At 49.8% G+C, this 17,017-nt stretch overlaps 6 protein-coding genes across 6 annotated transcripts; 1 reads left to right on the top strand and 5 right to left on the bottom strand.

Annotated features, from left to right (window-relative positions):
- Positions 1–3,990: 3,990 nt before the first annotated feature.
- On the top strand, positions 3,991–5,218 carry FOBCDRAFT_186715 (uncharacterized protein; the record flags this gene model as incomplete). The annotated part of the gene is made up of 3 exons (XM_059608636.1): positions 3,991–4,150; positions 4,215–4,466; positions 4,518–5,218. 3 exons carry the CDS (start codon positions 3,991–3,993, stop codon positions 5,216–5,218), a joined length of 1,113 nt encoding a protein of 370 aa, XP_059467651.1.
- A 601-nt stretch (positions 5,219–5,819) lies between these two features.
- Positions 5,820–6,707, bottom strand: FOBCDRAFT_110830 (general substrate transporter; the record flags this gene model as incomplete). Its single annotated transcript, XM_059607714.1, has 1 exon — positions 5,820–6,707. A coding segment is annotated over one exon (888 nt), but the record flags the coding sequence as incomplete, so codon positions are not given.
- Positions 6,580–7,161, bottom strand: FOBCDRAFT_186708 (uncharacterized protein; the record flags this gene model as incomplete). Its single annotated transcript, XM_059608635.1, has 1 exon — positions 6,580–7,161. A coding segment is annotated over one exon (357 nt), but the record flags the coding sequence as incomplete, so codon positions are not given.
- Positions 7,162–7,531: 370 nt separating this feature from the next.
- FOBCDRAFT_186705 (uncharacterized protein) lies at positions 7,532–8,684 on the bottom strand (the record flags this gene model as incomplete). Its single annotated transcript, XM_059608634.1, has 3 exons — positions 7,532–8,113; positions 8,341–8,407; positions 8,563–8,684. The coding sequence occupies 3 exons, from the start codon at positions 8,682–8,684 to the stop codon at positions 7,532–7,534; spliced, it is 771 nt and encodes a 256-aa protein (XP_059467648.1).
- A 1,843-nt stretch (positions 8,685–10,527) lies between these two features.
- On the bottom strand, positions 10,528–11,167 carry FOBCDRAFT_165145 (uncharacterized protein; the record flags this gene model as incomplete). The annotated part of the gene is made up of 2 exons (XM_059608426.1): positions 10,528–11,086; positions 11,137–11,167. Coding segments are annotated over 2 exons (212 nt in total), but the record flags the coding sequence as incomplete, so codon positions are not given.
- A 2,324-nt stretch (positions 11,168–13,491) lies between these two features.
- On the bottom strand, positions 13,492–16,527 carry FOBCDRAFT_262787 (sulfate transporter family-domain-containing protein; the record flags this gene model as incomplete). Its single annotated transcript, XM_059611313.1, has 4 exons — positions 13,492–15,027; positions 15,085–15,649; positions 15,685–15,827; positions 15,879–16,527. The coding sequence occupies 4 exons, from the start codon at positions 16,525–16,527 to the stop codon at positions 13,511–13,513; spliced, it is 2,874 nt and encodes a 957-aa protein (XP_059467646.1). The 3' UTR covers positions 13,492–13,510.
- Between the last annotated feature and the right edge of the window lie 490 nt (positions 16,528–17,017).

Below are 17,017 nucleotides of genomic sequence, written 5' to 3'. Positions count from 1 at the left end.
CTTGGGGTGGTCATGGACTCGCGCCTTCACTATAAGCAACACATCGCAAGGGCAGCAACAAAGGGTTTAGAAGCGGCGATGGAATTGAGACGATTGAAGGGAATGGCCCCCTCGACAACGAGACAGCTTTTTACAGCTATGGTGGCTCCTGTGGTAGACTACGCCTCCAATGTCTGGATGCATGCGTGCAAGACGGCGTCGGCATATGCCGTTCATCGAGTTCAAAGGGTAGGAGCGCAGGCGATCATAGGGTCCTTCACAAGTGTGGCGACAGGAGTAGCCGAGGCGGAAGCTCACATAGCGACCATTTACGAACGGTTTTGGAGACAAGCAAGTAAACTCTGGGTGGACATACACACCCTCCCACGGACAAATCCGGTCCGAAATCTCTTACGAGGGATCAAAGCTTTCCGGCGATTCATATCCCCGCTTAGACGCATCGCAGACGTATGCAGAGAGCTACCGAGAGATACCATGGAGATCATCCAGCCGTTCGCCCTTGCCCCGTGGGAAGAGCGCATGCAAGCCACGTTGGGCGGACAGGAAGGGGAAGAAGACGACAAGATCAAAGAGTTAGCCAGAGCAGGATGGGCGGTAAGAATAGCGACAAGCAGCTCGGCGAGAAACGATCTGGTCGGCATGGGAGGGACCGTTCGAATCCCCATATCCTTAGCGAGAGCCGGCAAGATCATCGAAACCTTCTCGGTCACGCTAGGGACGACGGAAGAACACAACCCGTACACCGCCGAACTAGCAGCCATCGCTCGCGGCCTAAAATATCTGCCAGAGATGAAGTATCGGGTTATAATGATCTTGACGAGTAACAGATCGGCGGCACAAGCTATAGGTAACCCTCGCCAGCAATCGGGCCAGGGACACATTCGGGAGATATACGATGCTATAGAAAAGCTTAAAGGAGACATGAATAGAGTGAGGCTCATCTGGCTACCATCTGACAGTGAGCTCAAAATCCAGAGGATAGCCAAGATGTCAGCCCGCCACGCAACAGAGCCGTACGTCACACCACGCATAGGAACAAGCAAAGCAAAGACGACAAATTCTCAGTCGAACGAGAGCAGACTTGCGAAGGGAGAGGAAACTACCAGACGGAGTTGGCAGACATGCGAGAAAGGTCGACTCAGCTCTGCCTGGTAAACATACTCGGCTATTGTACGATCAGCTACCGTGGAAGGAAGCCAGCGTGCTGGCACAACTCAGAACCAGGATGGCACGACTGAATGGCTACCTGTATCAAATCGGAGCAGCAGTGACCGATGAATGCCCATGCGGGCAAGCAAAAGAAACAGTAGAGCACTTCCTCTTCCGATGTGTAGAATGGATGGCACAGCGCAAGGAGATGATGCTTCAATGTGTAGAGGAAAAGCGCGGCAACCTCTCCTTTCATTTGGGGGGCAAAGCTGCATCAGACGGACAAAAGTGGACACCGAACATGGAAGCAGTACGAGCCACAATCCGTTTCGCGATCGCCACAGGTCGGCTGGAACAGAGATGACAACAACATCACTACTAACCTATCGACCATAAAATTATACCTACCGACAACCACTACCCTGGACAACCAGAAGTAGGCACCGCTTCAGCCGCCGAAGATAGGAAACTGAACAGTTGGAGGAATTGGGCTTCAAGTTGATCTGCTACCACTAACCGATACGGGGATCTAGGAGAACAATGAAGAGACAGAGAAGAACAAGGCGGGAAACATAGGGGCTCTGCGAGATCAAGACATCAATTGGCGAAATGTATGTATTTTTAGTTTTTAGAGTCCTATGGGCGGTGGCCTACCGGGCGTAATAGATCTGTCTGTCTGTCTGACTACTAGGGACGATCCTAGACGGCTTATCATAGTGAATTGCACCAAAGAACATCTGAGAATGTCTACCAGGCCGTCTACAGGGCTGCACCTTATCTTGATGGAGTCTCTCACCCTGTGGTGTTGTCAAAAGAAGCTTCTGAAATAGAAGGGGCTAGACTTACAGCAGAGTAAAATGACCACTTGGTATAGTCACCGTCTGTACGGTCGATAGAGACCTCATCAGAAAACCACCAACTATACCAAAAAGACTCACCTTCATGACGATATTTGTCACAGAAAGCTTTTCTCAATTGAGCACTTTCTTCGCTGAGAAACGGGCGTCGAAGTGCAAGCTTGTGTTGTATCTTCTGATTGATAAGCCAGCGACGAATTGTGCTTCTTTTGCAGTTCAAACTGGCGCAATCAATTATTTCTTGGTATGAGATAAAAGCGTTTCTTCCAATGAGTACTTTGATATGATTTTTATCTATATCTGATAGTCGTGATGGCCTTCCAGAGCGATGTAAATCTTTTGCTGATTGTTGGTGATGGTACCGTCGAATGACTCTGTAGATCGCATGCCGACTTAGCCCCTCACTGTCTGCGATATTCTGCATGCAAACACCTGATTCGTACATCGTTACAAACTTCGTTCTTTTGCAAGGAGAATGATGTGTTTTTTGCCGTATTCGAGGCATCTTTTCCTATAGAAATAACGCGATGAAGTTGTGGTGTCGATGTTGATGTTTAATTGAAAGCGGGGTCCGGACCTCGGATGTGTCGGAACTTTTGCACGGGACTGTAAAGTAAAGTTATCAACTGCAAGATGCGGCACCAACGTCGGTCTCCGACATGTAAGTAGTTCTTGCAGTGACTATAATGCGCACCAATTAAACGTGTTTGCGATTTTTGCGACTCAGTAAACTCCCTCCCAAACTCCCGTCGGGCTAAGTGGCTGATTGCGTGGCGGCGGTTCCAAAAGCTTATCTCGTCCGAAAAGATGCCGTGTTTTGATCACCTGTAATCACTAGCCTAAAGCTTATTCCCTCTAGTTATCAGCTAGTTAGTTTCACAGCCCTCAACCCCTACTATCTACAAGGATTAACCCCGAGGTAGTTGATAAGCTGCAACCCTACTCTCTGGGAGGTGTCACTCAGGGGCCCCGGGAAGGGTATGCCGCTTCTACCATTCTGGTATCTTGGGGGAGGGGTCAATTCCGGGCTGTCGAAGCAGGTTTCAGCGTCGTAATGCCATGAGATTTCAGCCTCAGAGATGATTTTTTCCTAGACAAAGAATGGCTGTCTTTAATTAGTGAGTTATTAACTGGGAACTTGACATGTTTCCAGAGATTGTCACGATAGCCCACCTACTGGGTTGAGCCCTACCCAGGTTCCCATTTGTAGTAGAAAGGTGAATAGAAGTAAATTCATCGAAGCACATATTTTCAAAGGACGATTATCTCTGGCAGGGACGAAAGGGGTTGCAGAAACACATAGGTATTCACGAGGCTGAGATAACTCTAATGATCAACTCGAGACGCATCTTGGAAAGTAGGAAGCTAGGCTTACAGGGCTCTTTGTTGCGCTAAAATGCCCAGATCCTTAGCAACGACAGAGAATATCACATTTTTGCGGCAACGTACCACTCGCTTATCTTGTATGTTGGACGATTCTTTAATTGCCCTCCCTGGCAATGCGTGGATTGCCCAGTCCGCCAAGCGACTGGAAGGATGGTTCCCTGTGGCAGCTTTCTGCGAGAGGGACTGTAATAGAGTATTGAAATGTGTTGCGAAGGATCTGCGTGATCTTATGTATGGCTATGTTGCTGCTGATAGCATCTAATAATAGGCTCTTGAATTGGCTATCATGTACTTAGCGGGACGATCGGCACACACTAGCGTAAGTTGCGGCCGCATCTTCAGGGCGGTAGGGGACGGTATGCTGCTACTGACTCGTATATAACCCTGTAGATAAGGAAGGCTAGTTTAAAGAGAGCTAGATGTCTCTGGTTTAGCGCAAGTTACAGCCGTATATTAAGTTAACCTACAACTCATAAGTGTCGCAGACTTTCAAATCACCGCTAGTCTATGCGAAATCTCCACGTTTGGATGCTACTTTATAAGCTGTGTAGGATTAAGCCTACCCCGTCTGCTGTTGATCCATCACCCGGCACCCAGGATGTCATCATCGCACGTCGACCTGGCTATTACAGTGCCTACCTTGGTAGGATCTGTGTTGTCAACCATAGTCATAGTAGTAGTGCTGAGCCTGCATGCGATATCTCCTCCTACACGTCGACACGTTCGCCACGCCCTTATTATCAATCTCCTATTATGCGGTACGGGCACCATCGAAAGGTTGACCATTTATGGGCTTCTAACAACCCGCTCAAGACTTGGCAGATATGATAAATAATACTATATCAGGCAGTCTGGCACTTAAGTATGGCCCACTTGACCAAGTTCTAACCAAAGGGCAATGTACCGCGAATGCGTGGGTGGGCCAACTCACAGTGCAGACGATTGACTTTAACATATTATTTATATCAATAACGGTTCTACTCACCGTGCAAAAGGCCTATCTACTACAGGATTCGTCATTGCGGAGTGTTATGTTAATATGCCTTTGTGCATGGATACCAGGGATCATTACCAGTATGTGATTTTTCTAACATGGACTGCAGTTGACACTCACTGTTTTGCAAGGCTTCACCGCCCTAGGACTACAAGCATATGGCCCGGTGGGCGGCAATTGGTGCTGGATTCAAGCGAAGTATCCTATCCTACGCTGGAGCTTGTCCTTTGGATGGCGCCTCTGCATATTCTTCTTGGTCATGGGCATTTATACTACGGTGTATTTCCAGCTCAAACGGACGTTTGGACGTTTCGGGATCTCAGGGGCTTCTTCCGACGGAACAAATATAACCACGACAGACACAGCCTTGCGCAATCAGCACGCCACTACTCCAGCTTGGCCGCCCATCATGAAAGTCTCGTCACTTACCGTTGCTTATGAACTCGGAACCGTGAATGATGCAGCCAGTTCATCGTCTACAGCACCCATGAGCAACCAAGCTCACTGTTACAGCAACCCGGAGCCTGATTCTTCCAATGCCTCGGCTGCTGCCATAAGACAACCGGCGTGGAACAGAGCGTTGCCGAACCTACGGAGAATGATGTTGCTGAACGGCTATCCACTAGGATACCTTATCCTCTGGACTCCCGGAGTGGTCAACCGATTCATTGAAATTAAAGGTAAATCACCGCCATGGCTCGTCGCCTTCCTGGCTTCTACACAATACATTGGGCTGGTACATGCAATCACTTATGGCTATAATGAGCAGTTTCGACGCTCTATACAACCTTGGAAGGTTTTCCGGCAGAGACGGGAAAGGATTGAGGATTAATTAATAGAATAAGCAGATAATAGGATCTTATTGAACTAATTAGGCTATCAGTCTCTTTTAGACAACTTTTGTAAAATTACACTTAGTATGTAATAGGCTGCCCCTATGATTGCGAGCTATAATAACCTGGCTTTAAATAATAGTAAGTTATTTAACTCTTGTTTTCTTTCTTATTTATTAGGTATATATATTAGTAATTATTTCTTATTAGTTTTAGGTATAAATTAATTAACTAATAAAGCTTTACTAGCTTATTAATCAGCTAGAAATAAAATGAAATACAATAGAAATTGATAAATTATGTTTTTATTCGCAGGGTCTAAGGGATTCCTCCCTATTTGGATAATCGATGCGATGTACGTGCTGCATCTTGTTTTCTTTTTTAGAGGACATGTTATAAGAATCAAATAGTAACTAAATTTCAAACTCGTAAATGTAAACTATCATATCATCCGCATGCGTTAAACCCCAAACTGTCCAGAACGTCCGAACGATCTTCTCCATCTAGTCTGAATCTCCATAGACAGGGTCAATAGATGGCCTGACAAAAATCTTGGAACCGCGACATTCCATGTGCCGGGTACATATACACATCAACTAATCACTCAACATGACTCATAACCTTCTCCTTGGAATCAGAATCTTGGCCGGATCGTCGTTCGGTTTCATAAGGATTGACATAGGTCGTTGGAAACTTCCTCACGGAGACGCCCTGATCGAATAGCATGTCCAGCTCTGCATAAGAGCGGTCCTTGGGCTCTGGGAGTCGGAAATAAGCCCAAAAAAAACACAAAGCGCAGTTACCGGCCCAGAAGAATGCCGATTTAGCTCCCCAATTCCATGTCGTTGGGTTCAGCGAATATAAGCCGATGATATTAGTGTATGCAACCCCAACGATGTTGTAGGCATTTCGCGCTAACACAATCGTTCTTTGGCGAAGTCTCGACGACGGCAGCTCAGCGACGAGGGAGTAACAGACGGGGCCGACTGTGACGTCATAGGTGAAAGTGTAAACAAGAAGCAGTGATCCGATTCCCCAGGAGCGACTAGCTGCCTTTGGAGGAATGCCTAGGCATCCGGTGACGAAGAGGATCACAGTAAGGAGGAAGAGGCCCCATACGTAGATCTTGCGGCGACCTACCCGGGCCATCAACGGCCAGGACAGCACCGTACCAATAAAACCCAGGGCGAATTGGGCGATCGTCAGGTCGAAAGCGGAAGAATCTGCAAGACCGGCCTGCTCGTAGAAATATGTCGAATTGCCCATGAAGGAGGAACCACAGATGGTCTGGCAGATCCAGGTCAGGCATGCAATCTCAGTCCTACGGAGATTAACTCGTCCCCGGAAGCAGTGCAGGTACCCAGTGCCCTCGCTGATCTTCCTCTCAACCTGGTCAGTGTGGATCATCATGGCCACGGTCTCGTCAGCGTTGACGGTTGTACCTTTCGATTGCAGACGCTCCACCGACCGTTTAGCTTCCTCTACTCGGAGGCGTGTCATTGCCTGTAGGATGTCTCGCCGGACATTTTTGTATGTGATTTGCCATCTTGTACGCTCTAGCCACAAGCTTGTCGCTGCGAAGGAGTCATCGCCGAGCTGCGAGCTTGATCTCTTTGCTGTGCTTTGTCTTCACATGGGCTAGTAAGACCTTTTCGCTGATAGAGCGAAGACCACAATATTTACAGGCTGAACCCTTGTATACCGTAAGGTTTGGGTGTGGCGGCGAGCCGTTTGGTCGCAGTGGAAGTGTCTCTGGGTTTGGAAGATTGAGAGAATAGATTAGAGGCTTCAAACCACGGCGGGCAGACTTAGGTATATGATGCTTGTCGCCTGGGTGACGCGGCGCGCGCGTAGGGTTAATGGCGAAGCCGCATTCGATGCAAATTATTGCTGGCTCTGGCGAATTGTAGTACAAGCCGAGACTCTCGAGCTTTTGGAGCTGACTCGGCCGCAATGTGACAATAGCATCCGTATACGTCGCGAGGCCTGTTATATTAATAAAGTTGCGAAGGCAGCAAGAGGATCGGATACCCTCTATGAAGTCACATTTAGCCAAGAACAAAGATAGTGCACGAGTGAAGGCAACCACGGCGCCCTTGCTCGTCGCATAGTCGAGTCGGCTGGGGACGCCGATATAGGAGTCCACAGACGCACTATTGATGATCACGCCGCCCTTAGACAAATGTGGCAACACGTACTTGGTAAGATGGAAGTACGAGTCCAAATTGACGCGGAAAGTGGACGCCCACAGCTCCCTGTTGTCACAACGTTTGTTATGAATATGCCCCTCTGAATGACTGGTTGATGGATACTCACTCGGAAATGTCACAAATACCTCCTTGCTCCTGCCTAGTGGCAGCGTTGTTAACCAAGATATCGATCCCGCCGAGCGCTTCTACAGCCCGCTTTGCGACATCCTTGCAGTCAATCGACAAGGACAGATCGCTGGGGATGAGGATGACCTGCCCGCCGTTCTTCTCTACCTGGGTCTTGGTGTGCTGTGCGTCCTCTTCCTCGGGCGGGAGATAGACAATGGCCACGGTGGCGCCCTCCATAGCGAACAGGATGGCTACCGCACGGCCGATGCCGGAGTCTCCTCCGGTGATAAAAGCCTTCTTCCCCGCGAGCTTACCCGATGGCGTGTACACAATGTCTTCGCCTTCGGATGGTAGGTGAACCTTTTGCGGCTTGGGCTCCAGGTCTCGCTCGAGGCCGGTGCTGGCCGGCTGTTGGGTGTTCTTGCTTGGGTCCATACTAGGATGGATGACCTTGTGGAAGGTCTCTTTGGCAGTCTCTTTGGCAGAGTCCATGGTTGCGTTTGCGGTGTTATTTCTCTGTGTTTGTCCTCCCAAATATGTTCTGGCTGGAAGGTGGCCCGGCGCTTGAGTTGCCTTCTATTCCACGAAATATGGCATCTTATAAGTCTTGGGAAAACTTGCCTGTCCTTCATACAAGAGCATGATGATCGTTTTCCCCGCATCAAAAAGGTAGTCATTCATGCGTCATAAGCATGTGTCAGTCAGATGAAATGGGTACGTTTTCGCAAGTGTGAAAAATCAAACACAGAGTGTCCCTTGTCTCGGGCCAAGTAAAGCCCCTGGACCCCAGGTTTTCTGCTTACCTGATCAGCACCCACAGTTGGTGGAGGGCTGGTCACGCTCGGCATTATGCGGTCATCATTGGCCAATCTGCCGATGGTTTCAGAGTCCGGCAGTTAGTTATCACCCCGTATCTCCGAGTCTCGAGGTTCTTATACACCAATGAGGCTGCGAAGGTGGGGAATTGATGGGCGGTTTATGATCTGCGCAGGCATGTGATTGTGCTTGGACGATTTAGGACACACCGAATGGGTTTTGCAACGAGACACTGCAGAGAGGATTTCCAGACCCATCGCCACTCCGGAAGATGCCGAATGGGGGCACAGACGAGTGTCCAGACCAGAAGCACCTTCTCCGTAGGCCTCATCTCCCACGTACCATTATGAATGCATAATCGTAGGAGCGAATGAAAAACGCTTCTTCACCTATCTCAAAGTGTGGATCTGCATGGCCTCACTCCAAAATGCAGGGAAATTGGAGGGCACCCCCAACTCAACGGCTATTATTAGTTTCAAGCTATTTGCTATTATTCTCCGAAGCGTCCACTCTGGATGGCACCGTGATGTGTTCACTCGATCTTATGACATTATATAAACTCTGTCTTGGAGCCATGGCGGGCGTCGAACGTCCGTTTGTGCGTTTCTTGCTGTCATCTGTTTTAATTAATGATCATCGCAAGTTCCAGGGTCGTGCCACCGACATTAGCAGTCCCGTCTTCTACATGCTGAAGCCCGACGCGGACAAACCGTTGCTTCAAGAGTCTGAAATGGCCTAAAGATGTCGTAAATGCGTTCCCGGGAAAACGGTCGGTGGTGTGTAATGAACCAGAAACATCTCAATGAAGATGCGTGAAAAGATACCATAGATCAACCATTAAGCATAACTAATACGAGATGCTGAAAATTAGTGCTATCGGTCACGAAGTCGTGCATATATAACCCCACGCACACGACGTCAGCCTGAAAGATCCTGAGCGGCTTCCTGTCGTTCTTTCGTGTCTGCGAGTATCTATTTCTGGTCCTGAGGGCGGGTGATAAGAACTATGCGACGTTTTCTGAGTGAACCTGGTCTAGGATGTTCGGGTTCCTCCTCCGCTTTGTCGCCCACGAGGGGGGTTGTGGCCACCATTATGCACGACGGTGCTCCTGATGTAGCTAGGCTGGGAGTATGATGCACTCGGCTGCTCATATAGTGCAGTATTATCCTTTGCAGCTCAGCTGCGTCTTGTTGGGTTCCAGTTGCGGTTCCGGGTTGGCGTTGTCGGTACGTCTCCGCGCCGACCGCCCGGACATGTTCTCGTTGCGCTTTAGTGAGTCGGCTGAAGACCCCGTGCACCTTCCTCAGCCGAGCTGGATACTTACGAAAGCCGGCCGCGTGAGGGCCTAAGCAGTTGATGCATTGTTCTGGTGCAGTACAGTCGTCCATGGTATAGCCCGTCTTACCACTGCGTTGACAGACTGGCTGTCTATGGCAGTGGCGAACGGAGTGGTAGTCCCAGCATGTTTCACACTGTCTGAGGCGGTCAGTCTTATCGATCGGCCTGGCCGCGCGGCTGCCAAAGGGAGATCAGTATCTCTTGGTCGGCTTCAGAAAAGACACAACCAGGGTCTTAGTCAAGGGGTTGTCTAAGACTTGTCGCGATGGACGTATGTCAACAGGCTTGAGCCCTGTCTGTATCTCTATCCCATCGCTGATAATGCTGTCACTATCGACCTCATTGCCATAGAAGTCGGCCAGTCTTCGAGGAAAGTCCGAGATCACATAGGTGAACCATCCTTTGTTAGTTTCTACTGTCGTAGCCCCTAGTTCAGCTGCTCACTCGGCTTGCTTTTCTACCAGATAGTCGCGTGTTTCAGGGTCAGCGGTCTGGACGGCCCATCCAGACCTTACTTGGAAAACCTGCCGAATATTGTTTGAGATGTTGCCGAGTTTTTCACGGATAAGGGTTCGGATGGCGTAGTTACTCTGAGCTCTGGCCGGAGCGCCGGCTTCTAGACGGATGAAGACACAGAGGTATTCTCCCGGTAGGGCGATGGTCGTTGGTTGCCCCTGGCAATAAGGTGGATCTGTTTGTCGGCGACGTTGTTGTTAATGGATTAGATGACCACAGGCTGTAGGGGGCGAGGCAGTGGCAACGCTGCTGTAGGTGAACTTGGAAGCAGGCCCGGTACTAGAGAGCTCTCGACTCCAGGAGTCAAGGAAGCTATCGGCAAACTGTTAAGCGAAACGTCGTTGCAGTCCGGTAGTGAATTGTTAAGCAGCTTCTTCAAGCTTGGCGCAGAAGGCCTGGAAGACCGCCAACTTGGTATTGTACTCCTCTACGCGTTCGCGCGCGAGATCATTGGCTGATTCGATGATAGAGTATCGGTAGGTGGGTGTTACCTGTGGGTGGGTACTGCATGGTAAGTGTTGCACTTACTAGTGGAGTACGTTGTGGGAAGTCTAAATCGACTTTGCTAAGTCACAGTCTCGATTTAGAAGACTTTCGTGTATCCATCTCTTGCTGTCTGAACCCCGGTATCACAAATCCTTGCTGCTTTTCTTCTGCTTGTACGCGGCACCCAAACCTCACCCGCATTTATCTTCTCCTAACGAGCTTCTGCCGGTCCTGGATCGCATCCTCTGGTTGGAATGAGTATCGCCTTGCATAATGGGCAGTTGACATGGTGTTTTTGGAACCAAAGGTCGATGCATCTTATATGGAACAGATGCTTGCATTTCAATTGCCGGATGTTGTCTTCATCCACTAGGACTTCGAGGCAGATTGCACTGCAAAGACGTCAGTATCGTGAGGAAAGTTGCATCTTTTGCAAACGCACCAAACCTCAGCTAAGCTGGTCTGGGTTGAATTCCATGTTCCCTGTCTCTTAAACTCCTCGACGCGCTTGTACTTCTGTGAAGGGTTGGCGTCATTAAGCGATCGTAGATCCACCGTCTCCCTCGGTATCGTGTTTGTACTCTCGACGTCTCTCTGGGGATGGCGATTTCTTCGTAGTAATCTCACTAAATGACTTTTGTTTATCAACATTAACATGGAACGCATGAATTTGGAAGGAGCAACGTGCAGAATGATGAATAGGAATGGGACACCTAGGATGAAGCTGAATACCACTAGGAACGGTATCAAAACCCCTGACGTTGAAGCACCGTTGTCGCTCGGCTGGGCCGGGTTGCCTGCGATGAACCCCATGAGCTGTTGTTGTTCGCTTATATCCTCGTGGTTAAATTCTGGCCGCGCTCAATGGATATGTTGAGACATGATTGATCTTATTGAGACTGTATGACTACAATGGTCTGATCTGCTGGGTGGCTGGGCTGTGGATATTATGTAGTGAGCCGTGCTCCTCAGACACATGTAACTTAGACCTTTCAACAACACCGATTATTTCCGCAGTATTGTTTCATCAGATCTAGTCTCACTGATATATCAGGTGGTTGCAACAGTGGTCCCCGATGACATGTCGTGCTGAGGCATATTGAGGTCAGATCAAATATCACGACGGAATCATGGCTTCATGCCAAGAATATGCCAAGTTCTTGAAGGGTTGATGGTTGCCACCCAGCGTCTGAGCGTATCGTCAAAACAGTCGCCACAGCCTTGGAAGCTGCCACCCTTTCAGCCAGCATGATGAGCGATTGGTATGTTGCCTAGAAAAACCAGTCACATGCAGTCAACCTAGACTGATGGTCAAAGTAGTCTGACCATTCACAACACAGAGGTCGCCGTACGAAACCAGGCGGGCGGCTTTAGTATCAGTTGGCTTGATCAGGCTGTTAGCAAAGGAGTTCGCCACGACGTAAATGGTGCGGAGACGCTGCTAATGTCGCAAAATAATAGCACCTGGGCAGAGAAGTGGCAACTTACCCTGGATAACTTGTGGATCCGGGGTGGCATTTGTGGGGCAACTCTCCCCTGTAAAAATTCTTTCTTGGCAAGCACTGTTAGTGCTGCGCTAGCAGCGGGAATTGTTAGACATTACGTGTATTCGGTTCATTGATGTGAATTGGTGTATTCATGTTGTGTTCTGTTAAACTCTGCCCCTTTAGGGCGTCGCCATTTTGGCGCGTAATCTGAAGCATCCCTGCTTACACGTGATACCCTAGCACTTATTCAACAGGAATTTTCACAGGCCACACGACCACACAAAGCTGCGGGGATGCCATCGGCTCCCTAACAGCAGCTCTCAGAGAAGGAATTTTGGAGAGTTCGCCTTCTCTGGCAAGCCTTTTGTCGGATCTAATGGCGGCACCTCAGAACCAGAACGCCTTAGATATCGGAAGACGATGCTCGCAGCATCGGTAATGACATCCTTCCGATCAACGATGGCGATTGCGATGGGTTTTTCCCCTTTGAAGGCAAGTGCACCGTCGGCCTCTGATCCCTTTCCCAAGGTTTTTCCCTGCCGCCACGACACTCGACTACGGGCTACAGCTTGGTTACATACCGCGCCAGCAGATGTAGCGATGCGCGAGAGAATTCTGATTAATGGAAAAAGTCGACAGATTGTCCCTGAACCCGCTGACGGGTGACGGGCTTGATAACCCCAGCGCCTTTTGTGCCTTTGATATGCTGGATAGTGTTGTCTTTTGTCCCTTTTTGCAGAAAATGCCTTTCAGAGGGGAGGTCTAATTTCGCTTCACGAATAACTAAGCCTCCCCAACCCAATAGCATTTTGTAATTAGATCATAGATAGATGCCCTTAGCTTAGCACGTCCTGTGCCCCAGTAGGGGACTTTTCGGGGCCGTTGGCCCCTCGGACGAAAAATATACATACATACATTGCCCCTCTAAGCGGATTGCCTGGCGTATGGCCTCAGGACGAAAACTAATCAAATCAAATCAAATCAAATCAAATACCATAAAACCCCAGGACACCGAATGATGAAGTGGGTAAAGTGGGTACTCGGCCCCGGGTGCCCATGTATCAGTCGCCCTTCCTTGCGAAGTGGAATCTGCATTAAACTTCAACCCACGAACTCGGAACAACGCAAAGCTGCAAGAGACGTGATGATTACTTTTCGATTGTACCATTTTGAGGATTTCTGAATAGACATACTATGAGCCATTTGAAGATGTTAACCCGCTGTCGTCAAGATGTACGAAGCAATCGCACCCATCCGCTCACTTGTAATCTTCAACGATATCCTGAGCAGCTCTTTCCCCACTTCCGGCTCTTCTTTTTGAATCTTTGTTCACTGGTCTTGATCCATCCGCCAGACCACACAATCTCTTTCCACAACAGCCGTCGCTGTCAGTTCTGTCTCCGAAAAGAAAGGCAGCTCGCCACATGTCGTTCCTGCCAAGATGCTCTCGCACAACCTGCCTTGTGGCAGGTGGTATTCCGCGCGGATGATGCCTCGCTCGACGAGATAGAATCCGTTGGCTTGTTCTCCACATCGGAAGATATTGGTGCCGGTGGGGTACTCTCGACGTGTAAAGTATAAAGTTGCTGGGAACCAGAAAACCTCGTTCTGGTCGCTTAAGCCCTGGAAGATCTGGAGCATGAGGCGGAGAGGCTCCTTGAAACTCTGCCACTCGGATGGACGCTGAACCTCAACACTGGTCAAAGCATCGTGGGCGGCCTCGGCGAGATGGTTGCGGCGAGGTGAGTTGAATGGGGAATCAAAGGAGGATAGACTGGAAGTCTTAGCTGGAGGCACATCCAAGTGTTGAGGGGACATGCGCTTCAGAGATTTCAGCTCTTCCTGTCTAGCATAGAGAGTCTTAAGGAGCTCGTTTTCGCAGCTTTCCAACGCGGAGTTCAGGCTAGGCAACATCATGACTCCGATGCCATCGCTTCCCAATCCGGCCGCCCTCAAATTCTGTCCAAGCTGGTTCTCAGCATCCAAGCCACTCAAGACAAGAATCACGCCTTTATTATCGAGCAGCCGACTAATGGTGTTGAAAGCCTCCCCCGCAGAGAAATCGTGCCCGGTAACATGCCACATGTCCAAAATCAAGAACTTGATGGGATGCTTGGCGAAGGTGCTATCATCCAGAAGACCCCGAACCTTTTCTTCTACACTGACAATAGTGCCAAAGAAGAGATAGCCCGTAAGCTTGACGATATAGATTTGCTGTCCCGCATCATGTAGATAATGATGCTGTGATGGGTTGCGTCTCACGGTAGATGTGACAATATCGCCCGAGTAGTTTCCGCGGATAGCAGACACTCGTGATGTCTGCAGAACGAGCGACACAAAGGCCAACAGGATGCCGACGCCAATTCCTACCACGAAGTCGTGAACACTCATGACGAGTACAATCACGACTACGGTAAGGTACTCGGACAGTTTGAGCCTCTTACGGGGGAGCCAAAGAGCTTCAACCAGAAGCTCAAAGCCGAGGTCATAGACCAAAGTGCCCACCATCATAACAGGGATGAAAGCAATGAGAGATGGGCCGACTACCATAACTCCGAAGGTTGCTGCTGCCAGCATGTAGCCAGCAAGGCGAACGTTCCCGCCCGACCGCATGAAAAAGACGGTGTTCGCATAGACCAAGTAATTCTGAATGCTGCCAAAGCAACCGGAGAGGAAGTTGGAGTAGCCATGAAGCCTTAGCTCCTTGTTCAGATCAAGATGATCCTCGCCACGGTTGAGAGCCAAGGCAGGGACGTTGATCGGAACGTGCAGAAAGCCGAAGAAGGTCAAGGCGAGCATGGCGGGAATGGTTTCTGCAACAGCGTCCCAGCGGACAAGCTTGAAGTCTGGGCAAAAGTCAGCAACTCCAGTAGTTGTAGAGGATACAGACGATTCAAGCTCACTATAAAGTGTATAGAAATACCACCATGGCTCATCAGAAGGAGGGCCTCGGAAGATCCAGCCATGGTCGCGTAGAACATCCACGTCCAAGGCATCGAGTGCAAACACAAAGAAATAGAAGATTAGGGGAATCGCTAGAATAAACATGGACAGGAAAAACTTGGACGTGATTTTGGACTGGCCATAAAACAGAACAATGGCAAACACAAGGGGTGTTACCCAGAGGGGCACAGTTGCAGGGTCTATTAGTTGCTTCAACGTGTCGAGGTCGTACTGAAGTCTGCCATTGAGTTGAGCTGAGACCTCAAATCCGGTTGCGACAAGGAACCACCCGACGCCGCCAATGCAGCCAAGTAAGATATGTCTGGGAATAAATCCCACCACATAGCCAACCTTAAACCGTCCCATGAGATAAAACACCAGGCCGGTCATCATGGCGCTGAGAGAAAATGACACAATAGTGGTGGCTATCACGGCATCCGGGTTGCCCTCCCCAACCACTTCAGTGATCTTCGCGGCCATGTTGTGGAAGAAGGGAACCACCTCGATCTGGGTGATGTTGGTCAACTGCGAGAAACGAGCAGAGGAGGCAAGTGACTGACCAGCTCAGAACCAACTGAACCTTTGAATATGCTTCCGGATGAGAATGTGATTTGCGATACAATAGTACTGACGTAGAAAACAGAGATTCCAGCGGACCCCAGATGAGAGAAAATCGGCCTTCCCAAAGGGAAGAGAACCATGCCTGTTTGCAATTAGCAAGAGATTCCAGTCTTCCAAGGTCAAGGAGACATACCGTATGATAAAGCATCCAAGATATTAAGCAGAAGACCGACTGCGACGACCGGCAAGCACGAGACTGGTGTAAGCACACAGTTATGCCAAAGTGCTTTTCGATCCCATCGGCTTGGACTGACAGCAACTGCAACACCATAGCTCATCCGTTCTTCCATCTTATGCCCAACCTCCACCAAATCACTGATCCATGGGCGTCTCGCTTGGGGTTTTTGTCCCTCGAGATCCGACATGTAAGATCTCCTACCGCCCGAAGTAACCCGTGAAAGTAGAGGATTGTGCTCTGACATATCGTGTGTAGAATGGTTGGCCCGACGTTGCCCGGTCCGAGTTTGATTATCATCGCCATTGTCATCGTAGTCGGAGGCATGTGGTTGGTCTTGTGCAATCGACCGGGCAGGTGACGTCTTGAGCAGGTTTGACAGCACCGACGGCAAGGCGGGCGCTTCGGCCTCACCATCTCGGCCCTCTGGCGACGGTGGCTCGGAAACTCCGACGATGGTTTGAGAAGAGTGCGCATGCTCGACCGTGGATACATCGTCACTGGCTTCGGGTTCCACAGATTCTTGGAAAGAAATCCTGGCTCGTTGGAGGAACGCCGGGCCCTGTTGGGTCTGTCCGTCTGACAGCAGATACGTCGCAAGCTCCATGGTGTCTTCACGGACAGTTCGAGCATTATGAACGCTGTCGACGAGTACTTTGTTAAAGATTGGGGATTAGCAGAGCTCGGACAACGTGAGAGCTTGTGCGCGCCCACCTAAGCTGTCTCGCACGAATCCGTGGGTGAAGGATCGGATCGGCTCTCTATGACCTCGGGCAGAGGCAATGTACAACGGTCTTGAGGTCGCAATAGGGAGAGGAGAGCCGTGGATCTGGTCCTGTGAAGGGCTCGAGGCACCCCCCCGGTGCAATTGCGGTTGATCGCGCTGTGAGAGCGAGCTCAAAGTTCTCCTCCGCCATGGAGTGAAGGCCAGAGGCGACGACATGGCTTGCACTTGGGTAGCCCGCGAGGCTCCTCCAGGTGGGATGGAGTAAGCTAGCTGCTATTTAGTATAACATCAGCGCGGAGCAAAGGGAGGAAATTCCGGTCTAAGGAGAGTAAAGGGTTGCTCAAGAGATTCAAGAAGTGGGCAGGGAATG

Source organism: Fusarium oxysporum, chromosome VII (assembly GCF_013085055.1).
Source record: "Fusarium oxysporum Fo47 chromosome VII, complete sequence".
Lineage (NCBI taxonomy): Eukaryota > Fungi > Ascomycota > Sordariomycetes > Hypocreales > Nectriaceae > Fusarium > Fusarium oxysporum.
This window is presented reverse-complemented; position numbering and strand designations above follow the sequence as displayed.